Source organism: Muntiacus reevesi, chromosome 13, assembly GCF_963930625.1.
Source record: "Muntiacus reevesi chromosome 13, mMunRee1.1, whole genome shotgun sequence".
Taxonomy (NCBI): Eukaryota; Metazoa; Chordata; class Mammalia; order Artiodactyla; family Cervidae; genus Muntiacus; species Muntiacus reevesi.
Genome location: NC_089261.1, coordinates 578,692 through 606,249, shown reverse-complemented (window position 1 = coordinate 606,249; position 27,558 = coordinate 578,692). Strand labels below are relative to the sequence as shown.

General features: G+C 63.5%; 1 protein-coding gene across 4 annotated transcripts; it reads right to left on the bottom strand.

The window, feature by feature from the left end:
* Positions 1 to 26: 26 nt before the first annotated feature.
* On the bottom strand, positions 27 to 27,558 carry DGCR2 (DiGeorge syndrome critical region gene 2). Of its 4 annotated transcripts, none has more exons than XM_065904185.1 (10): positions 27,304 to 27,557; positions 20,256 to 20,378; positions 12,810 to 12,935; positions 8,724 to 8,943; positions 7,554 to 7,630; positions 7,073 to 7,249; positions 6,571 to 6,774; positions 3,517 to 3,669; positions 2,794 to 3,030; positions 27 to 1,922 (listed from the first exon to the last, which is right to left on the bottom strand). In XM_065904185.1, exons 1-10 carry the CDS (start codon positions 27,380 to 27,382, stop codon positions 1,675 to 1,677), a joined length of 1,644 nt encoding a protein of 547 aa, XP_065760257.1. In that variant the 5' UTR covers positions 27,383 to 27,557; the 3' UTR covers positions 27 to 1,674. The 4 variants fall into 4 exon arrangements, with proteins under 4 accessions (XP_065760257.1, XP_065760258.1, XP_065760259.1 ...); XM_065904186.1 differs by having other exon boundaries at positions 8,724 to 8,934; XM_065904187.1 differs by lacking the exon at positions 20,256 to 20,378 and having other exon boundaries at positions 27,304 to 27,558.

The following is a 27,558-nucleotide window of genomic DNA, read 5'->3' as shown; positions in this document are numbered from 1 at the left end:
GGGGTCGCACCAAGGACCGCCCACACTTCTTCCAGAACACAGGTTTATTTGGCATTTGGATGAAATGGTTCTCACAGCATCTTAAGAAAAGAATTAGTGCCAACCCAACCAAAAATAAACCCAAACTAGAAACCCTTAGTGAAAGGAAAACATGGACAGGCCTTGAGACAGTGGAGTGTGGACACCCACCTACAGCAGGCAGCCAGGAGCCCCCCAGGCACACAGGACTCTCAAGCAGGACTGGCCAGGACTCGGCCCACTGCGGCCGCCCCGAACACCCTCACCCGCCTGACTGGCCCGGCACCCTTCGGTCCCCACACATCCTGTGCGCACGGGTCAGGTCTGGGCCAGGCCCCTCAGGGTGCCCACCCCAAAGCAAGAGTGCTCACGACCCTCACCCGCACCAGCTAGGCCTGTGGTGACCACCGTGCCCAGCACACAGCGGTGGCAGGAACTTCGGGCCCGCCGCGGGGGGTGCAGGCCTGTGCGGCACACGGCCCCCAGCACTGGCTCCTGTGGGCAACATGAGCATCTCCTGCCACCCAGGAAGAAGAAACCAGTCCGCACAAAGACTATGCCGGCACAGCCCGGCATCACCCTCTTTGTCACCCCCTCCTTGCTGCTGGCCCGCAGAGGCTGCAAGGGCCCCAGGCGAGTCCCCGCGGCTGGCCGCTGCCTGCAGACACATGGACACAGACACACATGCACACAGAAAAGGAAAGATCCAGACACTCAACGTAGAAAAGATATGGATGTGCTAAAAATCGCACAAAACCCGCTTAATCTCCAAACCTCAGAAATGCTAAAAGCCCCGTGTCAGGAGACAAGACCACTGCCCAGAAGCAGGCAACAGGGACCCTCAGTCAAACGCCCCGTGGGTCAGGGCACCCAGCACCCTGCTGCTGGGGACAGGGAGGTGGCATGCGGCCACGGGGCTCCGGTGGTGGCGGTGGTGGGCAGGAATCGGGCTTCCGGTGACAGCCCAGGACGTGTTTCAGCCCCTCCCCCCAGGGACACGACCCTCTATGGCACACACAGGTGGGGTGGAGGCGGGGCCAGCAGGCGCGGGGGCACCCAGGCTCCCGCCGCAGCGAGGCCCCGGGCGGGACACCCGGGCAGGCTGGAGGCCACCGCCTGGCTCCAGGGCTGCGGGGGCGCCATGCACGGCGCGCGGGGAGCCTCGGGGCGGGCACCTGGCTTCACGGAGCCCAGCGGGGAGCACAGCACAGAGCCGGCAGCCCCACTTCAGGGCCTCGGCAGAAGGGCCCCAGGCCAGGCCCACCGTGTGACAACGGGAGCTGGGGCGCCCCCAGAGCAGCCTCCAAGGCGCCCGCGCAGGCCGTGGACAGTCCTCAGACCAGGCGTGCCCGCGCCGGGGCAAGTCAAGCCCAGCAGAGCCGGGGTGACCCTCCCCACGGCAGCCCGCGGCGCCTCCTCTGTGAACTCTGCCAGCCCAGCCGTTGACAAAGAGACAGGGACCGGAAGTTGCCCGTGTCTGAGCCCCCAGGGAGCCCCGGGGAGCGGGTGGGGTGCGCTGGGTGCTCCCTGGGGCTGCGTGTGCGCGCGGGCCCCGGCCTGGGCCCAGGCTGCCTCCGGTCCTCACGCTGCCCACGGACACCAGTGTCTTTCTCAGGGCAGACAGGTGCCCCGCCCGTCGGGGCCGTGGGCCGTCCTCTACACCACGGTGTTGAGGGAACCTCGGCTGTGCCGGCTGCCCCCTGCCAGCGCTTCTGGGGCAGGGGCGCCCCCACCCGGGCAGGGCTCAGGCGGCGCCAGGAGGGCGCTGCAGCTGTCGGCCGAGTCTTCCAGGTCGGCCAGAGGGGCCCCGGGGGTGCGCTCCGGGCGCCGGGGCACCGTGCCCTCCCCGCTGCCGTCCCCAGCGGCGGGAGGGGTGGCTTCCGCAGGCTCAAAGGCGTCGTCATCTGCGGGAGGGAGGAGACGGGCGTCGGCGGGGTGGGGCGGCTCCCAGCAGCCGCACCATGTGGGGGCTTTGTGGGCAGGCGTGGGTCCCGCTGTGAGCAGACCCCGGTGGGTGTGCATGGGGGAAGGAACACGCTTTGACAGCAGAACAAAGGGGGTCCTCACTCACACGCACGAGGCACGGGCTGGAACACGGGGGCAGGAGAGGGCAACGGCCGGGGCAGGGGTCCCCAGAACAGCCTGCCTGAGGGGGCAGGGCAGCCCCGACTCCCATACGCGTGCTGGACGCTGGGGCCTGCTGTCTGGCCCTCGGAGGCGTCAGGGACCCGCCGTCCCAGGGCCACCCCTCGCTCTTCCACGTCCCGGCCAGCAGGCGGCGACAACCTCTCCCCAGGGCAGAAGTCAGGTCCAAAAGTTTCCTGCTTATGGCGGCCACACCAGAGGGCACGCTGACCTAACAAACCGGGTCATGGCAGCGCCGGCCTTGCAAAGCCCGCCTGCCACGTCGTGTCTGCGCGTGTCACCGCACGCACGTGTGTGACACGGGGACTCGGTAGGCACTCCAGCGTGCATCCGGGCCAGGCTGTGGACGGGCACCCAGTGTCCCTCTGTGCCACCCCTGACGACTGCTCTTCCACAGCGTCAGATGGACCAGACTCACTCATCGGCTCTTCCCCGGGACAGGAGGGCCCGCCGCGGGGCGTGGCATCAGCGCGCCACACGTGCACCCACCCGGGACCCCCTCACCACAGGGCCCAGCGGAGGGGTCCCGGGCGGGAGGCAGGAACAGGGTGACCCGCCCACCCCGGCAGCAGGGCCACCTTAACGGGAAGAATGGGCCTGTGCTGCGGGCTCCCACGCCCTGAGGCTCACCTGCGGGGTCGCAGAACACGCTGTCCGGGTTGATGGAGGCCTCGTAGGGAGGCGGCGGGTCATCAGGCTGGTCGATGTCCGGGTACTTGTACGCGGTGTAGGGCGGAGGGGGATCGTGGAAGTGGAAAGTCCCACCTTCCCCGTCGTCGGAAAGGTGCAGGGGTGTGAGGCCCGTGCCGAAGCCATCAGGGCCGTAATCAAAGCCGGGGATCCTGCGGCCGAGGTTGAAGTGGTGCACTGGGCGGGGAGAGGGGCGTGGGGCCGTCACTAGGGCTGGACCCCCCAGGTGCGGAGCCGCACACCCCGGCGGCCACCTGCCCCCGCGCCGCAGTCCGCGACAGCCTGGTTCCGACGCCCCGGCCTGACGCCCACCCCGCAGCTCCGGCCCCAGGAGGGTCGTGGAGAGCCTCGCTGCCCACGTGAGGCGGGCCCTTCACACCCGAGGCCCCGTGTCCTGGACCCGCAGCCCGGCCACTCGCTCACCTGGCGAGAGGGATCTCGGAAGCCAGGCGGCACGGGAGGACGCGCGACCACTTGCGCCAAGGGCGGGCCACGCCCCCAAGCGGCCACCAGTCGCGCACCCGGGTCTCCAGGGCAGGCGGTCCGACAGCCGCCCACACGGCCCGGGGGCCGATGGACGCCGAGGGCGGGGGCGGGCAGCGCCACCTCCCTCCTCCGACAGGGGCCAGGGCCGGCCGGGCGCTGGGCGGGCGGGACACTCACGGTTCGCCCCAATCAGGGACTCGATGCGCTCGCGGCGCCTCTGGCGCAGCCGGTGGACCATGAAGAGCAGCAGCGAGAGAATGAGGAAGGACGACACGCAGCTGACGATGAGGCGCATCCCGCTGGCCATGGAGTCCAGCAGGCTACCGCCATCTGCGGGAGAGAGGGCAGCGCTCAGGGGTTCTGCGCCCCCGAACCCCAGCGCCGCGGGACTGCAGCCTAGCCTCAGCTCCGCCCCACCTGTCCATCATCACCGGGCTGGGCAGGACCTTGCTGGCCGCAGGGCCCAGCAGGGAGGAGCGTCCTGGGCGGGGAGCTGAGGTCAGCCGTCCAAGTTTAGGCCTGGCCACAGAGCTCTGCCCGCCCCACACCACAGTGCTCACAGAGGCTGGGCTCACCTGGAGCCCCCAGGTGATCAGAGGGTCTAGGTGTGCCCCCGAACCCCAGAGTCCCAGTTCCCAGCCCCCACCTCCCCTTGCCCTGCCAGTGGCTCTTCTGATTCCTAACTTCCCTGCGCCCACCCACCTGCTGGCCCTCTCTGGGGGTGGGGAGCCAGGGCCTCCACAGGGGCTCGCTGTGCAGCGGGGTCCCCCAGGAGGGAGAGGTGGCCAGCCAGAAAGGACGTCCTCCCCTCGGGGCCCCTGCCCTTATCTCTCCCCTGGGTCATGGTCTGACCCGAGCAAGTCTGGCAGGGCCTGCTCTGGGGGGAGGGCCCAGGGCCCCCAGCAGCTCCCTGGGGCTGGAGCTGGCCCTACACCTGCACCGGACGCCTCAGGGCAGAGGCTCCAGCGGGCGCCGACCCACCCTGCCAGCCGGGCATCCTGAAGTCCTCCACCCTGGGAAGTGCTGCTGCTGCTCTGCTACGGGCGGGTGCCTCCACACCCTGGGGGGCCGTGGCAGCGTCTGGTGACACCTCTGGTGGGCGTGGCGGGGACGCAGGTCAGCACCCTGGCGGCACTGGCCCCGGGCCCGGCCACCTTGCCCGATGCACACCAGGCCTGCTGGGCGTGGCGGGGGCAGAGGGCAGGGTCGGCAGCCCCGGGCTCTCGCCCATGCAGCGGTCACGGGCATCACGTCACAGCATCTGAACGCCTGTCCCTGGACCCAGCGTGGAGACCAGGGGGCTTCCCAGGGCAGGGGTGGCCTGAGTGTGGAGCCTCCAGGTCCCCTCTTGATCCCCTGCCTCTGCCGCACAGGCAGGCACCCAACCACAGCCTGAGGACACGCTTCACGGCCAGGCCCACACAGACTCCCCCTGCAGGCTGTGTCCTGCTGAGACCCTGGGGAGCAGTGTGTGAAAGGGCACAGCCCCTCCAGAGCCTGCCCGTCGGTGGGGGCGGCCGGGGCATCTGCCGACCTATGGTCAGCTCAGAGGCCCCAGCATGGGGCGCGCTCTCTGCAATAACGGATTTCTACCCAGCCAGAGGTAGACCCCAGGACACGGTCAAGGTCCCTGATGGCTGGCCCGGGCGCTCGGTGGCAGGAGGCACCAGCAAGCAGATGCAGAGGAGAGCAGCATCCTCGGGACAGAGGCTGCCCAGGCCCTGCGGGTGCTCGGGCCCTGCCCAGCGGGGCTGCCCATGGTCGTCCGGGCAGAGGCAGCGGGCATCGGGGCCCAGTCTCTGAGGCAGCCCTGGGGAGGGCCGGCCCACACCCTCGAGGCAGGAGGCAGCCTGATCTTCCTCTGGGTGGCCACTTGCCTATTCTTCAGTTGAGTCTTTCCATACTCTGCACAAAAGTGCTCTGGGGTCTCATCTGTCTTTCTCTGTTGGTGCTTTATCTCTTCATTTCCTCAAGGGTCTTCCACAAACAGAAGTTTCTGATTTTGATGAAGTGTGATCTATTAATGTTTTCTTTTAATCTAAAAATGCTGTGTATCCCAAGGTCACAAAGATTTTTCTTGTTTTTTCTTTTAAAAGGCTTAATTTTAAAAGAATGTATGCTGGGGAGGCATCAACTGTGAGACTGGGACTGACATATAGACATCACTATGTATTATTATAAAACAGATAGAACCTACTGGACAGCACAGGGAACTCCACTCAGCACTCTATAATAACCTATAGGGGAAAAGAACCTTAAAAAAAGTGGATGAAATAAAAAAGCAACCCCCCCCCCAAAAAGTGGCTGTATGTGTAACTCATCCACTCTGCTGGACCCCTGAAGCTAAAACATAGCAAACCAACTAAACCTTGGTCAATATTTTAAAAATTAAAAATAAAAGAACGTGTGCGTGCTTCTGGAAGTTTTATGAAGGTTTAGACAGGTGTGTGAACATTTTGGCATCGACTCTAAACACAGCAGGGAGTGTAGTGTAAGGTTCATTTGTTGATTTTTGTCTGGCTTAGGGGTTTCCAATTGTTCCAGCACCATTTGTTCCAAGTCCAACCTTTCTTCACTGAACTGCTTTAGTACTTCTGTTAAGTATCAGTTGACTATTTCTAGACTCTCTTCTGTTCCACCGATCTACGTGTCAGCTGCTGAAATCGCCGTTTCAATTCCTACGACTACAGAGTACGTTTTAAACCAGGTACTGTGAACCCTCTAACTTTCTTCTTTTCAAAAACTAGTTTGGCTATTCTACTTCCTTTGCCGTTCCACATAAATTTTAGAATCAGCTTGTCAACATCTACAAAAAACTCTGCTGGAATTCTGGTTGAGACTGTGCAGAATCCATAGGTGATCTGAGGGAGAAATTCACCACCTACTGATAACTGTCTTCTGATCCATGAACATGGTATACTCATGCCTTTCTTTCATCAGCATCTTATGCTCGTAGCATACAGATGGTCTGCCTCCTCTACGAGATGTACAAGTCAGGGTAAGGGTGAATGTAAGGGGGTGGAAGGACAGGTCACCACATAACCACCCACCCCTGACGTCCACCCGGGGCCACCACCAGCGGGGAGCTCTGTGTCAGGACTGTGGACAGTGCCTCATCTCTTCCTTAAGCTCCCCCCAGCACCACAGGCAGACACAGAAGTGCTCCAGGGGAGGCCGAGGTGGAAGCCGGCTCCGGGTGGAGAGGAGCCTGGCCCCGGGCGCGGGCCTCACCTGGGTCCAGGCACATGAACTTGCAGCACTCCTTGGGGTCCTTGCGGTACTGTTGGCAACCTTGTGGCCGCTCGCAAAGCGCGGCCACGCACATCTCGGGCTCCCCGCCGTGGCAAGTGCAGCTCAGGCACGGGTCGTCCCCTTTGGGGGTGAAGTAGAAGCCTTCGTCCACCACGTTGTCCTTGATGTCCACACACGTCTGACCTGCGACAGGCACAGGGGACTTGCGCATCAGCCGCCCGGGAGAGCCCTGGCAGGACAGGCCGGGGGCGCTGGGGCTGCCGAGAGCAGGTGAGGTGAGGAGGGAGTCGGGGTTCTGGGCACACGAGGCGCGGCGGGGCCTCCATCTGCCCTGGGAGGGAGCGAGGGGCCGCAGGGGACACCACCGCCCAGGCCCCAGGCCCTCCAGGTCAGAGGCCCCCAGGGAGTCAGGAGTGCTGAGGGGTCCCTGCGGCCCCTGGGGGCGGTGGGCTGAGAGACCCCCGGGGCGGGCCCCGCTCACTCCTCTTGCACAGGAACGAGGACTTGTCCTGGCAGCTCTCGGCACGCCAGCTGTGCAGGTCGTGGTGGCGCAGCGTGGGGAAGTGGAAGCACTGCAGCTGCGCACAGAACACGCTGTCGCCCTCAGCCGTGGCCGCCGCCAAGACGGGGTCTGGGGGCAGCAGCACCTCCGAGGAGCCTGCGGGGCGGACGGACGGACAGACGGCATCACGGGGACCGCCTGCCTCCGTTCCTCTGTGCGCAGCTCTGCATGGGCCCGGGGCGGGGGAGGGGCAGGGACACGCTTCGGGGGTCGGCAGCGCCCATGGGACGGGGGAGGATGCCCCTTCCTCCGCGGGGAACACGCCGGCACTCTGCGGGCCAGGGGCTCACCCCAGCAGCTGGGAGGGGCGGGGCCCCGCGGGCTCTGCTGTGTCAGAGCCTGCCAGGACAGCTCAGGCAGCCGAGCTCAGCGCGTCTGCGCAAAGGCCAGGGAGCCTCACCTTTGGACGCCACCTCCCAGTGTCCTTCTAAGGAGCGGTTCCGGCCAGTGACGACGTACTGGTAGCCGACCCACAGCCTGCAGGAAGGCAGATGGCAGGAGGCGCCCGCTCTGAGTGTGTGCCTTTAATACTTTCGCTGACCTTTACAATGTGAGCCTCAAAAGCATGAATGGTCGCTTCAAAGGTTCATACTTAGTTTTAATAAAATGCATTAAAATTCTATACAAATTCACCTGTCAGAGGAAGTTTTCATCTTGGGTGACTCCTGCCAAGACTGCTCTTATCAGCGAATCTTACCAGACAGATCCCATCTAAGCAAAACCGCCCTAGGGCCTGCGTTGCGGGCCCTATGGACCCCCAGCCCCAGGGCAGCGTGCCACCAGGCCCCGCCTGGCGGGCACTCAGGGACGCCCGCGGCCCCTGCAGCCCCCCTTGCGTGCACCCACCTGAGGGCACGGCCTGCCCTCCCCCTTCTGTAAGCACTCACCACCACCCCGCGAGCTATGGGCTTCTAAGATCCCCGGGCAGACCCCTGGACCCCCACCAGGCACTGTGCCAGCCCCTGCCCTCATGGGCTCTGGCCACACTGCGGTCCACGCCCCGTGGGAGGGTGCCCTGGGGCCCGCCCCGGCAGCGTGGATGGGTCCTCAGCTCCCACCGGCCCCAGAACAAAGTCCCGAGCGCTGGGCTGGGGAGAGGCCGGTTGTTGACGTGTCCACACATTCCCTCCGACACTGCAGAGCCCTGAGGCGTAGAGCCAGGTTCAGAGCCAGCACACGTCCTGGTCACCCCCGGGTCCCCGTGGTGTCTCGGGAAGGGAGGAGCAGGCCCATGGCGGGCACTGGCCACAGGCCTGGCCCAACCCCGGCTCTCAGAAGGACCCATTCCACCAGCACGGCCCGCGAGCCAGGCCCCGGAGCCCCACACGGAGCAGCCCGTCCTGACTCGGGCCCAGGCCCCCCGCAGCTGCAGCAGAAGCATCGAGCAGGCCAGCGGGAGGGGCTGGCCCAAGGCGCCACCGCAGGCGCCATCCCTGCGTTCTGACAGCCGCTGCCCCGAGCCCCAGCCCTGACGCCCTCCACTCGCCCCACGAGCCCTGCGGCCCGGGCCCCCGCCCTGACGCCCTCCACTCGCCCCACGAGCCCTGCGGCCCGGGCCCGCCCGGCTCACTTGTGCTGGTCCTGCCAGGCGAAGCTCCGCTCCGGCTGCTCCCACTCCTGGGCCAGCACGAAGCGCAGCTCCTGGTCGGTGGAGAAGGTGGCCAGGGAGCCGTTCACGCGCTGGCAGGTCTGCGCCGCGTCCCAGTAGCTCTCGCCGCTCAGGTAGACGCGGTAGCAGCTGGCCGTGCCCTCATAATGGTGCCAGCCCGCGGGGCACTTCCCTAGGAAACATGCAGCACGGGCGGGCGGCCCCGTCAGGAGAGGGGGACCCTGGGGGGGAAACCCTGAGGGGTGCACTGAGGGGGGCACTGATGGGGGGACTGAGGGGGGGACACTGAGGGGGGCACTGAGGGGGGACACTGAGGGGGGCACTGAGGGGGGACACTGAGGGGGGCACTGAGGGGGGCACTGAGGGGGGGACCCTGAGGGGGGACACTGAGGGGGGCACTGAGGGGGACACGGAGGGGGGGACCCTGAGGGGGGCACTGAGGGGGACACGGAGGGGGGGACCCTGAGGGGGGCACTGAGGGGGGACACTGAGGGGGGCACTGAGGGGGACACAGAGGGGGGACCCTGAGGGGGGCACTGAGGGGGGACACTGAGGGGGACACTGAGGAGGGACACTGAGGGGGACACGGAGGGGGGGACCCTGAGGGGGGCACTGAGGGGGGACACTGAGGGGGGCACTGAGGGGGACACGGAGGGGGGGACCCTGAGGGGGGGCACTGAGGGGGACACGGAGGGGGGCACGGAGGGGGGACACTGACAGGTCACTGAGGGGGACACGGAGGGGGGCACGGAGGGGGGACACTGAGGGGGACACGGGGGGGGTACTGAGGGGGGACACTGAGGGGGGACTGAGGGGGGACCCTGAGGGGGGGACACTGAGGGGGGACACTGAGGGGGACACTGAGGGGGACACGGAGGGGGGCACTGAGGGGGGACTGAGGGGGGGACACGGAGGGGGGACACTGAGGGGGGACACTGAGGGGGACACGGGGGGGCACTGAGGGGGGGACTGAGGGGGACACTGAGGGGGGGACACTGAGGGGGGGACACTGAGGGGGACACGGAGGGGGGCACGGAGGGGGGACACTGACAGGTCACTGAGGGGGACACGGAGGGGGGCACGGAGGGGGGACACTGAGGGGGACACGGGGGGGGTACTGAGGGGGGACACTGAGGGGGGACTGAGGGGGGACCCTGAGGGGGGGACACTGAGGGGGACACGGAGGGGGGCACTGAGGGGGGACTGAGGGGGGGACACGGAGGGGGGACACTGAGGGGGGACACTGAGGGGGACACGGGGGGGCACTGAGGGGGGGACTGAGGGGGACACTGAGGGGGGGACACTGAGGGGGGCACTGAGGGGGACACGGGGGGGCACTGAGGGGGGACACTGAGGGGGACACGGGGGGGCACTGAGGGGGGACTGAGGGGGGGACACTGAGGGGGGACTGAGGGGGGACTGAGGGGGGACACTGAGGGGGGACACTGAGGGGGACACGGGGGGGCACTGAGGGGGGACACTGAGGGGGGACACTGAGGGGGACACGGGGGGGGGACTGAGGGGGGACTGAGGGGGGGACACTGAGGGGGGACACTGAGGGGGGGCACTGAGGGGGGACAATGAAGGGGGACTGAGGGGGGGACACTGAGGGGGACACTGAGGGGGGACACTGAGGGGGGCACTGAGGGGGGGACACTGAGGGGGACACTGGGGGGACACTGAAGGGGGACTGAGGGGGGGACACTGAGGGGGGACACTGAGGGGGACACGGGGGGGGCACTGAGGGGGGACACTGAAGGGGGACTGAGGGGGGGACACTGAGGGGGACACTGAGGGGGACACTGAGGGGGGACACTGAGGGGGGACACTGAGGGGGGCACTGAGGGGGGACACTGAGGGGGACACTGAGGGGGGGACACTGAGGGGGACACTGAGGGGGACACTGAGGGGGACACGGGGGGGCACTGAGGGGGACACTGAGGGGGGACACTGAGGGGGGACACTGAGGGGGGACTGAGGGGGACACTGAGGGGGACACTGAGGGGGGACACTGAGGGGGACACGGGGGGGCACTGAGGGGGACACTGAGGGGGACACGGGGGGGGCACTGAGGGGGGACACTGAGGGGGGACACTGAGGGGGACACGGGGGGGCACTGAGGGGGACACTGAGGGGGACACTGAGGGGGGACACTGAGGGGGACACGGGGGGGCACTGAGGGGGACACTGAGGGGGGACTGAGGGGGACACTGAGGGGGGACACTGAGGGGGACACTGAGGGGGACACTAAGGGGGACACTGAGGGGGGACACTGAGGGGGGGACACTGGGGGGGAACTGAGGGGGACACGGGGGGCACTGAGGGGGGGGCACTGAGGGGGGGACACTGAGGGGGACACTGAGGGGGACACTGAGGGGGGACACTGAGGGGACACTGAGGGGGACACGGGGGGGGCACTGAGGGGGGACACTGAGGGGGACACTGAGGGGGACACGGGGGGGGACACTGAGGGGGACACTGAGGGGGGGAGACTGAGGGGGGGAGACTGAGGGGGGGACACTGAGGGGGGCACTGAGGGGGGGACACTGAGGGGGACACTGAGGGGGGACACTGAGGGGGACACTGAGGGGGGGAGACTGAGGGGGGGAGACTGAGGGGGACACTGAGGGGGGGACACTGAGGGGGGCACTGAGGGGGGGACACTGAGGGGGACACTGAGGGGGGACACTGAGGGGGGACACTGAGGGGGGACACTGAGGGGGACACTGAGGGGGGGACACTGAGGGGGACACTGAGGGGGGACACTGAGGGGGACACTGAGGGGGGACACTGAGGGGGGACACTGAGGGGGACACGGGGGGGCACTGAGGGGGGACACTGAGGGGGACACTGAGGGGGGACACTGAGGGGGGACACTGAGGGGGACACGGGGGGGGACTGAGGGGGGACTGAGGGGGGGACACTGAGGGGGGACACTGAGGGGGGGGCACTGAGGGGGGCACTGAGGGGGGACAATGAAGGGGGACTGAGGGGGGGACACTGAGGGGGACACTGGGGGGACACTGAAGGGGGACTGAGGGGGGGACACTGAGGGGGGACACTGAGGGGGACACGGGGGGGGCACTGAGGGGGGACACTGAAGGGGGACTGAGGGGGGGACACTGAGGGGGGACACTGAGGGGGGCACTAAGGGGGGGACACTGAGGGGGACACTGAGGGGGGACACTGAAGGGGGACTGAGGGGGGGACACTGAGGGGGGACACTGAGGGGGACACGGGGGGGGCACTGAGGGGGGACACTGAAGGGGGACTGAGGGGGGGACACTGAGGGGGACACTGAGGGGGACACGGGGGGGGCACTGAGGGGGGGACACTGAGGGGGACACTGAGGGGGACACTGAGGGGGGGACACTGAGGGGGGACACTGAGGGGGGACTGAGGGGGGACTGAGGGGGGACACTGAGGGGGGGACACGGAGGGGGGACACTGAGGGGGGCACTGAGGGGGGGACACGGAGGGGGGGCACTGAGGGGGGACACTGAGGGGGGGACACTGAGGGGGACACTGAGGGGGGACAGTGAGGGGGACACTGAGGGGGGCACTGAGGCTGGGGGTGCGGGCTTGCTCCTGGGGGCTGGGGCGGTCAGGATGGGTTGCTGGGCCCACTGGGTAAAGCGGCAGACAGGATGGCGGCCCCGGGCAGGCAGCGGGAGGGCCCCGCCCAGGCCCACGCCCATCTACTCCCAGCTGCTCAGGCGTCAGCTGTGCCTGGCCGCCCTTCGGCCTTCCTGCCCTCTTCTGAGCTGAGGCTGTAGGAAGGTCACTAAGGAACTAGTTACTAACAATTTTCTTAAGCAGAGGCAGGGCGGCCTCCTCCGTGGACCAAAGGGCGGTCCACCTGGGCCCCACGTGCACTGCGCGGGGAAAAGCTCCAGGGCCTGGTGCTGGCCTTGGCTTTCCCACCTGGCTGGGAGGCCCTGGGCAGGTCACCCTGCCGCCCCAGCTGCCGGAGGAGGCCTGCCGGGGTGTTCTGGGGTGCCCGTGGGGTGCGCCCCGGGTCAGCGCCAGGGCAGGCCTGCAACTTACTGCCAAAGCGCACGGGCTGCGCCACGCTCATGGCGTGCAGGTGTGAGGGGTCGCCGCCGCGCGCCCGGCCTGGCCTGGGGTCCGCAGCCTCCTTCCCATGGTGGGGACGTGCCTGCCCGCTCACTTCTGAAAACAGAGAGCGCTGGTTGCAAGCACATCGGAGGGCGAGGTGCCAGACGGAACGCCGGCAGGCAGAGGGCTGCGCCGCTCAGCGAGCCCGTCTATTCAGGCTTCCTCAGAACCCTTCAAACGTGCAGGTCACGCCTCACGGGCCACCCGCGTCTCACTGAGTGCGCCCAGGAAGTCTTCATTCTTCACGAAATGGGGCCTCCTCGCTGTGCTTCCTAACAGGCCCCTGCGGGCCCAGCGCCGTCAGCCTTCCTGCTGAACCCCCGCAGCTCCGGCCCAGGGGCTCCCTGCGGAGCCCAGGCGGGGACCCCACTCTGCCCACCCGCCCCTCCCTCCCTCTCAAGGCCAGGCCCCGGGCCCCCACGCAACAGGCCCGCAGCACGGCCCAAGCGTGAACACACACGAAGGCGCAGGGGGGAGGCAGAAGCCAGCTCCATGTGTGTGGTCCAAGGGTGACTTGCAGGCCCGAGTGAGGAAGCCCAGGAGGGTGAGATTCGCCCGGGGCAGCAGCAGGCCCACTGGAGGCCACATCCCCACGGCTCTGCGCCCCACCCACGGGCCCCGCAGAGGACACGGCTGGAAAGTCAGCACAGCGGCCACCGCGGTCTGTAGACATACCACGCTGCAGACACCCGCACACACAGACAGACAGACAGACAGACACACACACACACACACACACACACACACACACACTGTGGGCTTGTGCAGGGGTGAGTCCAGTGGGCAGGACAAGGGGGCGGTGGGAGGTGCCGTAAACCCTTCTGATTGTGGCAGCAAGACCCTAATTCTCCTAGCAGCAGCAGAGTTTGCCGTGCAAATCGCTGGAGTCCTGGCCACTGGACCCCCAGGGCATTCCCCGATGTTTCTATTTAGTCACTGTTACTTTTTCTCATTATAAGATAACACACATCCAATATAAAATACTTCAGAATCACGAAAGTCTGAAAAGGGGAAAACAGACCGACTGTTACTATTCTAGAGGTGGCTGCCCTTCCAGCCTCCCTTTTGTATACAGATCCTTAAAAGTATTGGGTTCGTGTCAAACACAAGTTCATGGTTTGCAGTGTGAGCTTAACACTACGATAGCTTTGATCATTTTACATGCAGGAAGGCCACTTCTGCCGGCCTTGCAGGCCCTGTGAGGGGCTCTCTAATGCGACAGCTGTGGGGCTCCCGTCGGCCCCCGGTTGGTGGAGCGGCCGTGTCTGCACCCAAGGCCCTGGAGCTCTGTGCAGCCTGCACCAACGGCTGGGCGGAGCTTCCTCGGAGTTCCCACAGCCCGTCTCAGAAACAGAGGGATCAGCTTGCCGAGCACCCCCACCCATCAACTGTGCCCCCAGGCCTGAGAGAGGCTCCACTGCTCTCTTTCCCACCTGGGGAGGGGTCTCCCTCCATGTTTGGGGGCCCCAGGCACACTCCTTCAGGGGGAGGCTGCAGCCTTCGGCTCTGACGCAGGGCGAGCTTGCAGAGCCGGGGCCCAGGGCAGCCGGCAGAGGGGCTGGTAGGTCCCTGTGGGGCTCAGGGGTACGCAGGGCAGAGCGTGGGCACGCCTGGGACACGCCTGGGAGCCGGCTCGGGCGTGGGGAGGCTCGCCCCACGTGGCTGCACTGCACACTCCCTCCTGGCCACTCCAACGAGCAAGACCTGTGCTTCCACTGGGTTCCACCACGCAGAGCCCTGGGCACTCGGTCAGGACCGGTCAGACTGCTCAGAGGAGGAATCTGGGGCACAGGGGAAGGGGAGGCCCAGCCCTGCTGGGGGTGCTGGGCGCCAGGTGGCCAGGAGGCAGCCTGTGGGGAAGCCATCTGCAGCCTGCAGAGGGTGGGGCAGGCGACCAGCACGTGGAGCATCTGCACCACTCCTCTGCACATCCACGCGCCTGCGTCTGCCTTCCCGGCTCCCCGCTCAGCGCCCCCAACCCAGCACACATGGCCTGAGTGTCCCGGGAGCCGGGGGCCCCGAGTCCTGAGCGGGGACCTCAGCCTCACTCCTGAGCTGGGGCCGGGGCTGCTCCAAGCCTGGAATCCAGCCCAAGCGCGGCCCTAACGGCTCCGAAAGGGCGCTCCTCTCGAGACAGCCACCCAGGGCGGTGGCGGAGCCCACGGAGCACTCGGCTGTTGGAAGTGGAGAGTACTTGCGGATAAAAGACAGAATGTGAGCCCACGCTGTGTCCAGACGCGCCTGTGCAGGCTGCAGGCAACCCGCCGCTTTCTCGTCTCACACCAAACAGGTCGAGAACCACAGTCCAATGTCCAATGCCTCCGTTAGCCAGCGCAGGCTTTCTAAAGCTGGAGAGCCCACAGGCACATGGTTACCAACAGCTTTCTATTACGCTGCCCGTGTTCCTTCAACTGATTCTCTCTGCCCTCAGTGGGGGCCAGGCACTGCGCTTGGGGGGGGTTCTCACGGTCTGGGGGAGCCCAGGGCCGCCACCTCTGTCTCATTCCCTCGGGGACACCGGCATGACGTGGACAATGTGTGCAGCGCAGAGAGAAAAATGTAAACGCACAGCTAGTTCCACGTCCAAAAGCGGCCTCCTTCCACGATCCCGGCCCATGAACGTCTCAGGTCTGAGTCCACAGAAGGGGCTGTACCCTCCTGTGACGGCACAGGAGCACTGCGGGAGGAGGGGGAGGTACGGAGCCTGAGCACACGGGGAGCACTGAGGGAGGAGGGGGAGGTAAGGAGCTGTGAGCTCACGGGGAGCACTGCGGGAGGAGGGGGAGGTACGGAGCCTGAGCACACGGGGAGCACTGAGGGAGGACGGGGAGGTACGGAGCCGTGAACTCACGGGGAGCACCGGGGGACCTATGATCCATGTCTGGTCTGCTTATAACTGGTCAGAGCTGCATTTTTTTCTGGACAGATTTCCTTTCAGTTTGTAAAAAGATATGGCCTTTAGGACTGCAATCAACGCAGCAAAGAATGAGTATCATTTAAAAAACACTCAATCTGCACTTCCATCATTAGTTATGTAACCTCCCTGCATTATCCTTTGCACTTAGTTTTCAGCGACCCTGTAGCTGGAAAACGCGTCTGTCCCTCCCGTCCTGGGGCTGCAGGGTGCTAAGGACGAGGGCGAGCTGGGCATCTCTGCGAGGAGCCCGGCAGCCCTTTCCGGGATGACATGGGCTTGTCTTCTCTGCAGTGAGTCTTGAGAAGGTTAACAGACACAACCACAAAGACAGTTTACCAGCCAAACCAGTTAAAAAACTACTCAACTGAGTGACGGTGAAGCTCCTGCTGACATTATGAAGTGATTCCTGAATCGGGCGCGTCCCACCCAGCAACTGTTAACAGCAGGGAGCTCCTGAGACGCGTAACCCAGACAGGACCAGGACGTTAAGTCACGGTCCTGAAGCTGAGATCCACCTGCGTGCAGGACTTCAAGAAGCTCAGCTTCCAGAGACAAAGTGCTATTTAGAGAGGAACGCTCCACAGAGTGTGGGCCATCTCCGAAGGCGAGAGCGGCCAGCAGTGAGACTTTAAAGAAGGCAGAGTCACAGAGACAAACACAGCGGCAGAGAGGACGACAGAGGTCTAAAGACGGGAGGACAGGTGATGACGCAGAGAAGGCGACCGCACGCCAAAAGGCACCTGGTCACCCTCGTTGTTCCAGCATCTGTCAGCCTCAAGCGTCTCTTACCGTCACAGGAACTCACTGTTGACTTACTTGAACCTCGAAAGCTAAACTCTAGGCCCACAGTGGCAGAGTGATGAATCTGCAAAGCTACATACCCGACACAACAATCTGACATGTGAGAATTCACATTAAAGATACCTCTCCAATCCGAAAAAAGAAAAGTCTCCCCCAACCCCACATATGCACAAGGTTACTCATTGTGCCATGATCTGTAACAGCAAACTAACAAGAACGACCTAAAGGCCCACACGCAGAGCCTGGCTAAACAAAGCATCACATCCTCACCACTGACATCACAGCGACCCAAGTCTACGCCCCAGCTACTGCTGCCGACGACGCTGAAGTGGGTGGTTCTCTGAAGACCTACAAGACCTTCTAGAACTAACACCAAAAAAGATGTCCTTTTCATTATAGGGGACTGGAATGCAAAAGTAGGAAGTCAGGAAACACCTGGAGTAACAGGCAACTTTGGCCTTGGAGTGCAGAATGAAGCAGGGAAAAGGCTAACAGAGTTTGGCCAAGAGAACACACTGCTCATAGCAAACACCCTCTCCCAACAACACAAGAGAAGACTCTACACACGGACATCACCAGATGGTCAACACTGAAGTCAGACTGATTATATCATTTGCAGCCAAAGATGAAGAAACTCTATAGAGTCAGCAAAACCAAGACCTGGAGCTGACTGTGGCTCAGATCATGAAGTCCTTACTACAAAATTCAGTCTTAAACTGAAGTAGGGAAAACCACTAGACCATTCACGTATGACCTAAACCAAATCCCTTATGACGATACAGTACAGGTGACAAATAGATTCAAAGGATTAGATCTGCTAGACAGACTATCTGGAAAACTATGGATGGAGATTTCTAACACTGTACAGGAGACAATGACCAAAACCGGCCGTAAGAAAAAGAAATGCAAGAAGGCAAAGTGGTTGTCTGAGGAGGTTTTACAAGTAGCTGAGAAAAGAAGAGAAGCAAAAGGCAGAGGAGAAAAGGAAAGATACACCCAACTGAATGCAGAGTTTTCAGAGAATAGCAAGAAGGGATGAATCCGAAAGTCTTCTTCAACAATGCAAAGAAGCAAAGGAAAAGAACATAGTGGGAAAGACCATAGATCGCTTCAAAAAAACCTCGATCTGTAAAGGGAACATTTCATGCAATGATGGGCACAATAAAGGACAGAGACAGTAAGGATCTAACTGAAGAAGATGAGAGGTAGAAGAGGTGGCAAGAATACATAGAACAACTGTACCAAATAAATCTTTATGACCCGGATAACCACGAGGGTGTGATCACTCACCTAGAGCCAGACATCCTGGAATGTGAAGTCAAGTGGGCCTAAGGAAGCATCACTACAAACAAAGCTAGTGGAGATGACGGAATTCCAGTTGAGCTATTTAAAATCTTAAAAGATGATGTTGTTAAAGTGCCGCACTCAATATGCCACCAAATTTGGAAAACTCAGCAGTGGCCACAGGACTGGAAAAAGTAATTCTTCATTCCAATCCCAAGGAAGGGCAATGCCAAAGAATGTTCAAACTACCATACAATTGCACTCATCTCACATGCTAGCAAGTTTATGCTGAAAATTCTCTAAGCGAAGCTTCAGTAGTACGTGAACTGAGAACTTCCAGATGTATAAACTGGATTCAGAAAAGCCAGAAGAACCAGAGATCAAATTGCCAACAATCACTGGATCACAGAAAAAGCAAAGCAATTCCAAAAGCCATCTACTTCTGCTTCACTGACTACACTAAAGCCTTCGTGTGGATCACAAGAAACTGCGGAAACCTCCTGACAAGACAGGAATGCCAGACACCTTCCCTGCCTCCCGAGAAACCTGAGGGCAGCTCAGGAAGCTGTCTGCCGCGGCGGCTGCCCTGGCACCTCCTCTCAGCAGCACCCAGACTCCCAGGCCGCCCACAGGCTCTCCGGCTCCAGGCGGTCAGCGTCCTGAGGTCCACCAACCTGAGCAGCTGCCGAGCGGGGCTCGCTGTCGCCTGACCACACCGGTGCAGAGCGTCTCTCTACCTGTCTCTGCACCATCTGTGTTCACTGCTCTGTGACACGCCTGACCAGCTCTTGTCCCCTCGCAGGCCTTCTCTACGTTTGCTAGACCACAATCCTTCCTAGGCTACACCATCTCGTTCAAAGGCGTGCCTGCTCACATTCTTTATCAGCACTTTCTGATAAAAGGGAGACTTAACTTTAATCTGGTAAAACTGGTCGTCTCCATCGCATTTATTTTCAGCTGTGCTGGGTCTGTGTGGCCGCCTGGCCTTCCCTCTGGCTGCGGTGCATGGGCGTCTCCCTGGGGCGGCCTCTCTCGTGGTGGAACCAGGCTCAGTAGTTGTGGTGCGTGGGCTAAGCTAATCTGAGGGATGTGGGATCTTCCCAGATCAGGAATTGAACCTGTGTCTCCTGCATCGCAGGCAGATTCTTTACCCCTGAGCCACCAGGGACGCCCTGCTTTATCTTGAAGTTGACCTTTTCTGTGACTTGAAAATGACCGTTCCCTACACCGAGGTCACACAGGTCTGCTCCCCTCCTGTCTTCCAGGAGCTTCTCTCCAAGCAGCCTGCGGCTGATCTCTGGACAGGGGCATCGGGGACCCCAGCGCCCCAGCTGCAGGGTCGAGGGCGCCTCCTGCCATGTATCGAGTCTCTCCACTCTGTTTCAGGCAGCTCTTCCGTCTCACGGCCAGCCTGGTTTCGCTGAGCCAGCCATAAAGGAAGCCTCGTGCTCTAACTCTTCTCCAAGTCCCCACCTCGGGACCTGATCCTTCCAGATGTCTCAAGTGACTCACTGCATTTTCCCAAAAACCCTTCAGGGATGCACTGAACCCACAGACTAACGGACCAACGGGTAGCTTCACCACGCCAAGCCTTCCTTGCCAAGAACACCCTCTTTATTCAAGTCTTTTCTCATGCTTCTTAATAAGGCTGTAACTTCTTCTCCATTAAAACTCTGTCACGCTGTTTACAGCCCCATCTGCATCAGAGATTGGTCACTCAGGAGAACAGGGCCCAGGCAGCTATTTCCAGCAAAAAGGGGTTTACCGCAGGGAGCCTGTGCTTTCCAACAGCCGACAAGGCTGGAGGGAGCACACAAAACGCATGCCACCTCCAGCCGCCAACCACCCTCCGGGGCTGCGGCAGAGAGCGGGCAGGCGGCCTGCCACCCAGCGGGGAGGGAGGTGCAGAAAAGCCCTGCCGGGACCACCGCCCCCTGACCGGAGCCCCTGCACCCACATCCCCCACACCTTCCCAGCGCCACGGAGACGCACCCCAGGCTCAACGGCAGCAGGAGCCGCTGGCAGGGGCTGTGGGCACGGCGGCTGCAGCCCCCTTCCAGCCCCTGGCGGGCAGGCTGTCAGGAACGCCATCTGCTCTTCATCTTCCAAAGACACCGCGGCACGACCGAGCCCTGGGTCATCTTTCCCTGTTTTCTTGGTCCCTGTGGTTTTACGTCTTTAGTTGTACTTCCAGTAGGCTTTCAGCGGGACAATGAAATAATCTCCTGTGGTCACTCCAGGAGGCCTTCAGTCCAAGCTCAAAAGCCACCGGGCCGAACATGGCTAGGTTCTCCCACAGATCCACTGAAACTCCCGCACGGGAGGCTCAGGCAGAGCCCGGCCTGCAGCCCGCCTCACACACGCACACTCACCCGGACAGGCGGTCTCGTCACTCCCGTCCTCGCAGGTCACCAGCCCGTCGCAATGCCAGGGCAGGGGGATGCACTGGATGGCACCGCTGCGGCAGGCAAACTGGCCGGGGTTGCACCGCAGTTCTGTGGGGCAAAGGCAGGAGGCCCTGAGCACACGGCCCGCCTGGCACGCGGCCTGGGCGCACCCGGGGCTCAGGAGGCGTGTGGGGCAGAAGCGGGAGGGGCCACCAGGGCCCAGAGCACAGGCGGGAACGTGCTCCCACCTCCACGCAGGTGGGAGCGTGACAGGGCGTGACCTGCGCTTACAGAAGGAACAGAGGCGGGGCTTCCGGAAGCGCCTGGAGCGGAACCCAACAGGACAGATGGGCCTGGCTGGGCCGGCGCCTGCCTCCCACCCACCCGGGTTCCACGCAGGGGCTCCCAGGAGCGGGGAGGCTGCTGCGGAGTGACCCGAAGCTGGAGATCTAACTCTCGAGGCCTCGGGAGGCAGCCTGCAGACTCCTGAGCCGAGGGGCCACCCCAGGAGCCCAGGCAGATGGCAGTGAGGGCGGATCCAGTCGGCCAACCTGCAGGAGAAGCAAAGCACCTCGGCCCAGGGGAGAGGGGGCAGCGGAGGGCTGGACCCCCGGCCGCTGAGCTCACCAGACAGAGAGGTGAGCGGCAGGAAGGCAGGGCCCAGGCCAGGAGAGCCCACCCTGAGCCGGAGTGCCACAGGCGCGAAGCGTGGCTCTCAGCGTCCAGACCAGAGATGCCCAGCTCACAGGCGCGGGGTCAAGACGCGCAAGAGCCTTGCCTGACTATCGGGAAAACCTGACTCCAGGTCAGGGTGCCCTAGCCCTGCCTAAGCGAGCCCAAAGCAGAGCTGACGAGACCGCACTGTTCCCCAGTCACATCCCAGAGACGTGAGCACTTATAGGAACGTGCAGAAACACGCAGAACTCAGAAAGTCAAAACCCACAGTCTGTCTTTCAATAAAACATTATCAGACATGCAAACGAGCACGGCTGATAAACTGAACTTCAGAGTTAGTAAAACTTCTTGATCAACAGCTCAGGAAAGGTACCTGGGCCAACGGAAGAGAAGACAGAGCCCAGAGCACACTCACATTGGCGTGGCCAACTGACTTTTGATGGAGGTACGAAACCAATTCTGTGGAGAGATAACGTCTCAGCAGGTGGCGGGGAAACGACTGGAAACCCACACACACATCAAAAGAGAAAGCTCACAGACTAGAAGGCAAACTCAGGCTGCCCACGGGGGCGGGGAGGGGTGCTGGGTGACAGGGCAGATGGCCCAGCACAGGATCCTGCCACCTCCGCGCGCACCCTGCTTCATGCGCTGCGCTCCGGGGCGCGGCATGCTCTCAGCAAACAGGAGTGTGGGGGTCACAGATGTAGGGTCCTGGGGGTGCAGACGCGATCTCTGGTGCACACACACGCGCGCAGAGCACGCAGATGTGGGGTGAGGCAGGTGTCACCACTGGTGAACCACAGTGAGCTGAGCACAGGTGGAGTGCACAGTACCAGTCCTGCAACTTTTCCAGAGGCACGAAATGCTCCCAAAGTTATAAGTTTTGGAAAAATAATGAGGTGATAATCCTCTGCCTCTCTCTGAAGAAAGGTATTTTGAAATCTTAGTTCTTTTTGGAATAAAAAGCTTCCCAGGTGATGCAGTGGTAAAGAATCTGCCTTCAACATGGGAGATGCGGGTTCGATCCCTGGGTAAGGAAGATCTCCCGGAGGAGGGAATGGCTACCTGCTCCAGCGTTCTTGCCTAGAGACAAGGAGCCTCTGAAGAGACGTTATCTCTCCACAGAATTGTCTTTGTACCTCCGTCAAAAGTCAGTTGGCCGTGCCAGCGTGAGTGTGCTCCCACAGACAGAGGAGCCTGGTGGGCTACAATCCCTGGGGCTGCAAAGATGTGGACATGACTGCAACCGCAGAGTCACCACCCGACAATAAACACGCAGACCACTGCGTCTCAGGCTCTGAGTCTGCCCTTAAGGCACCTCCCAACTGAGCGATTCTGTTCATGTCAGAGCTCCTCTGCGTGGTCACTCTGAGTCTCAGTCCCCCTGAGGTAAGCAGGCACACAAACCCGAGTGACAGCCTCACACAGGTCAACCACGAGCCGACCCGGGGAGCAGCAGGTTGCTTTGGATCGTCAGCACCCACCACGCCTCCCCCCACAGGGCCGCCCTCTAAACGGCAGCTTCCGGTGGAGGGAAAGTTTTGATAAGAAGTCTGGAAGGTGCCCACAGGGCAAAAGAAGAGTGAGCAAAGTTCTCATAAAGGCTCGTTTAAGGTAAGAAGAATACCGCAAAGCTACGCTGACTGACCTACAGACCTCTAAACACTGCCAAGTGAAAAGGCAAAACCCGTGTACACAACATCTAATTCCACTCGTGTTAACAATGGAATTGGATATGCGTGAGCTTCTCTAAGTGTGGGAGGCAGTGCTGGGCTTTCCCACGGCTCACCCCAGCCTGGACCCCTTCCCGTGAAGGGCTGGGTGGAGGAGGGCCCCGTAGATGCCTTCCAGGCCCCCGTCCCTGTCCCGTGCAACCGCAGGGTGTGGCGGGTCCCCAACAACCCAGGGGCCCCACAGAGGAGCCAGCGGCGCGCAGAGGCCGGGTGCACCAGCGGCCTGGCACCTTGCGTCTCCCGCTGACCCGCCAGCGGGCCCCTGCCCAGCGCCCTGGGAGTCCCGGGCACTCCCCACAGCACCCAGCTCCTGAGCAGCATGCCCAGGGAGGAAAGCGGCCTGCAGCAGGGTGGGGCTCAGGGTGGACGCGGAGACCCTCATCATCCAGCATTCACACAGGACTCTGCTCTCAGACCCACCCTCTCCGGCACGGAGCTGTCCACAGCTGAGGACGGACAGCCAGCGAGCTGCTAGGCACCCAGCAGCCAGCCTACAGAGAAGGATGGGAAAGGGGCTGGGGGGATGGCCACGCCAGACAGAGACGCGAAGGGCAGGAGACGGGGCCAGCAGAGGGGCCGCCCGCCCCCTGCGCAGCCGGGTACCCTGGTGAGACCTCAGAGGTGAGCAGCCTTGCCTGCCCTCGCCTCTCAGGGCAGCTCTCGCCCCCGGGAGTGACCCCCCGGCCTGAGCCCCAGGCCAGCTGGCTGGGTTCCTGCCACCCCCACCGGGCAGCTGCGAGGCCCATGGGAGCCGCCACTCTTTACGTCAAACAGAAGGAGCCATTTGTGTGTCGGCTCCATCACCGATTTCTGAGGGCCCACTCCGGGCCAGACCAGGCCGAAGCCCCAGTTCAAACGTGCCTGAGTGCGAAGCGCGCCCGCAGGAACAATCCTGGCCCTGTCCACAGTGCGGGGTGGCTGGGGCACCCGGCCAGCACCCCCCCCACCTCCAGCCGCAGCTGGACTTACCGAGCATGCACCAGGCGTCCGCGAGGCCCAAGCCACGGAGCTCGCCGCCTGGATTGGGGGGCTCTCCTGAGAAACGTGCCCTTGTGCACCCACCTCCCAGTGTGCGGGTGACGCTCACGGCCCTTAGGGAGCGTCTGTCCCACGTCAGACAGTTCTCAGAACCAGAGACCAAGTCATACCAAGCCTGTGTCCCCAAGAACCACATCTGCGTTGCAGGAGAGAGCCGAGGACAGTGAGCGGGCAGCTCCACGCAGGGCTCCACACTCTCCAGCCACTGGCCTGCACTCACCTGGACCCGGCAAGCAGGCCCTGATCTCAGGGCCCCTCTCCCGTCGAGGACCCGCTTCCACAGAACAGCCCAAGCTGGCCGCAAGCCACGCAGGAAACCAAGACGCGGTCTCGGGTGACAACCGCCTGCAAGGCTGCCCATTGCCCTGCAAACACCCAACTGGTTCGAAGTTGGCTCGGCAGCCTGGTGGGGGGCCGCCTCCGAACCGACTCCCCGCGCAGCATGGGGGGGGGAGGGGGGGACAGCCCAGCAGCAGCCGGAGGAAACGCTGGGCACCAGCAAAGGGCATCCTGTTGGCACGGCTGCTCCCGGGGCCAGGGGTGGGAGGACCAGGGAGGCGGGCTCTGCCCACAGCACCCTGGGCGAGAGGAGCCGCAGAGCGGCGCACACATGTGCCCAGGAGCAGCAGCCACGCGGGCTCCACCCCAGAGCCCAGAGTCACCAGCGGCACCCTGCCCTGATCCCGGCCCATGGCCCACAGCCAACCGCGCCCTCACAGGCTGCCCCCTCGGAGAGCAGGCCACGACGCCCGTCCCTCGTCCCCCAAGAACCGTGCGTGCCTGCATCAACACTCACGCACACACAGACACACGTGCGCACACACACGGGTGCACAAGGGGGCTGGGGGGGAGGGTAGGCAGACGAGGTCAAGCGACAGCAGGGAGGTCTGGGCAGACGGTGTCCCCGGCTCTGTGAGTTCACTTTGTCCCTGCAACTCATCAGTAAGTTTGAAATTATCCCCAAACGAAAGTTTCTTCACTAAAATAAAAAAGCTAGTGAGGTGGGAAAGAGCACTACACTACTGTCCGAGTTAGAGAGAAACCAAGTGGCCAGCCCAGGGCTCCAGAGGCCCGCAGGACCAGCTCCACGTGGTGTGGGTCAGGACTGAGCGCAGGCTCCTACTGGGGCGGGGGCATCTGGCCAGCCCCAGGGCAGACCCCACGGCGTCCAGCCGCGTCTGTGAGCCGCGGGCTCAGGCCACATCCGCCCACTCCCTGGTCCCCATCACAGGTCTGCGGCTCGCTGACGACATGTCAGGTCCCCAGCAGCACGCGGAAAAGGATCTGAACCAGCAGGCAGCCTCTTCCTGGGCCCAAATCCAGCCCCGCGGCTCCCCACTGCGGCCTCAGGCCCATCGCTGGCCTCTCCCAGCAGGACAGCGCCCGTGCACCTCAGCTCACCCAGCAGGGCGAGTGGGGGTGGCAGAGGGGTCGCCCGGACGCAACAGGGGCTAAGGCTACGCAGGGTCTCCTTCCACAGCTGAGGTGAGAAACAGTTTTCCCAGCGCGCCTGAAGCCCCACTCCTGGAGAACCGCCTGCAGGCGGAGCCGAGTCACTGGGGTGTCCAAGCCAGAGGCCCCCAAAGGTCCCCCCAGCTCCGTCGCCCCCAGGCAGAGGTCCCGGCCTTCCTGCCTTACCAGCTGTCACTTGTGATGCCCCGTCACAGTGGGGTCCCAAGGGGAGGGCACCTCTGGCCCTCAGATCAGGACGCTTGGATGGGCGACGGGCCGCAGACCCACCGGGAGAGCCTCGGGTAACTCTGGGATCAGGGGGCCCAAGGGGAGGGGCAGCGGGGCTGCTGGGGAGAGAGGCCGGACCTTGGGACGAAATCCTCCCCAGAGCTGCTGGGGTCTCCAGCTCTATTCTGTGGACCCCTCTGTAAGAGGGGGCTAGCAGCAGGACTTCCTCCACAGGGACCCCCGAGCCCCTGCACCCAGCATGTCCTCAGCCACCAAGACCACACACGCTGCCCAAAGGCCTGGCTGGGCGCTCTCCTGGAGCCCACTCTGGCAAAGGCCAGCCTGTGTCATGAGGGGCCACGGGCCCTCCACCTGGCAGGGGCCCTCCAGGGAAGCGGGCGTGCCCATTTTTCCCCTCCTCACTCCCCAGTGAGGGGTCTGAGCCAGGACTCCAAGAAAAATCGGGCAAGTTAAGACTGGCAAAGTCCCTCCCAGGTGCCAGCCCGCAGACCCCGGCCTGGCAGGACAGAGCGCACACAGGCCCTGGGGGAGACACCACGCGCTGCTGAGCCAGAGTCAGGGAGTCAGCTGGAGCCCCAGGTTTCTCAGGGCAACCCCAGACACCCGCAGGGGTTACTGTGAAGGTCTGACCTGGGCAGCCACGGGCGCAAAGGGCAGCTTTGCACCCCACCCAGTCGCCTTCCTGCCCCAACTCAGGCCTGCTGCGGGCCACCGCTTCAGCCGGGGGGACCGATTTCCACGCCCCTGCTTTCAGCTAAAGAGCACGCCCACGAGGAGGGCACCTTGTCTTCATGTGAGCATCCCTAACGACAGGCAGGCCAAGATGCTTTTTGAACTGCTGCTGGCCGGCTGGCAGGATGTATGGACAGAAGGCAAAAGAAAGGGAGTTAGGGACCCCAGTCACATCCCTCGGTGGACCCAGAGGCCCCCCGAGGACACAAGCGTGGTGTGGCTCCGCCCCTCAGAGTCCAGCGACATAACAGAGGACCCAGGATGGACGGGATGACTCGCGCCTCACCACAGGTGTAGACATGTTTTCTGAAGAACGTAATAACAAGCAGGCACAAACCCGTCAGTTCTGGTCCCTCACAGCCCATATAGCACCCTCCTGAACGGATGCTGGCTTCAGTTTCTACTGAAACCACCCCGCGACCAGTCACCCTGCCACCCCAGAAGCATCACTGGCCCCTCCAGCTGAGTGTGGGTCAGGGCCCTGGCTGCCGAGGGGACCCCGGGGAGGAGGTGGGGCGCTCAACGGCAGATAGTGAAGGGCAGCGAGGTGCTGTGTGCCTGGAGCCGGGAGCCCACCTGGGGCTTGCACACCGCCGTGCTCCCCGACCTGCTGGAGACACGCAGGCCTGACGGCACCCACGCAAGGGGCCCTGGCCACCTCTGCCTGCACGGGCCCCTTCCTCCACTAAACAGGGTCAAGAACCTCACTCTGCCACCGCATCGATATAAAAATGAACGCATTTATACGTGCATGTTACAGCGTCTCCTTCAACCTGAACACTCAGGGGCTCCTTCCCGCTGATTTTAGAACATCTCTGCAAGCCACCAGGGCGCCGCGGCCCCGGCCTTCTGCGCGTGACGAGCGAATCGGCGCTGCGTTCGGGCTCTTGATTTCTCGCGGACGGTGGGGAGGGGGGTGCGCACGTTCAAAACAAGAGGCAAGGCTCGTATGGGACCTTCTGCGGCCCGGATCCCAGCTCCCCACCCGGGCTCCCCTCAGAGAACGCCCGCCTCGGCGGCTCCTCACGCGTCTGAGGGTCCCCCGCCGGGCGGCCGGGGCTTCCAGGCGCCCGGCCCGAGCCCGCCGGCCGCGGAGAGCGCGTCAGAGTGTGGTCCCCGGGGCGCCCGCGGCCCGGCCGCCCCCCGGCGCGCACCTGGCCGCAGCGGCTCGGTGACCGTGAGCACCAGCAGGAAGAGCAGCAGGAACGCGCCGCTGTCCGCCTTGGGCACCATTTATCCTCCGTTCATCGTCCCCGGGGCGGCCGCGCGGGCCGGGCCGAGGGGTCGGGCCGGGCCGGGGCCGGGCCGGGCGAGGGCGCCGCGGGGAGGGGGCTCCGGGGGGCCGCAAGCAGGCGCGCGCTCTCGGCCGCCACCTCGGGCTCCGACTCCGGCTCAGCGCAAGATGGCGG

Coding starts and splice junctions, on each gene's coding strand:
- DGCR2 (XM_065904185.1), bottom strand. CDS start 27,382: ATGGTGCCCAAGGCGGACAGCGGCGCGTTCCTGCTGCTCTTCCTGCTG. Junction 7,250..7,553: donor CTGGGAGGTGGCGTCCAAAG/GTGAGGCTCCCT, acceptor TCCGCCCCGCAG/GCTCCTCGGAGGTGCTGCTG. Junction 1,923..2,793: donor CGTGTTCTGCGACCCCGCAG/GTGAGCCTCAGG, acceptor TCCCTCCCGCAG/ATGACGACGCCTTTGAGCCT.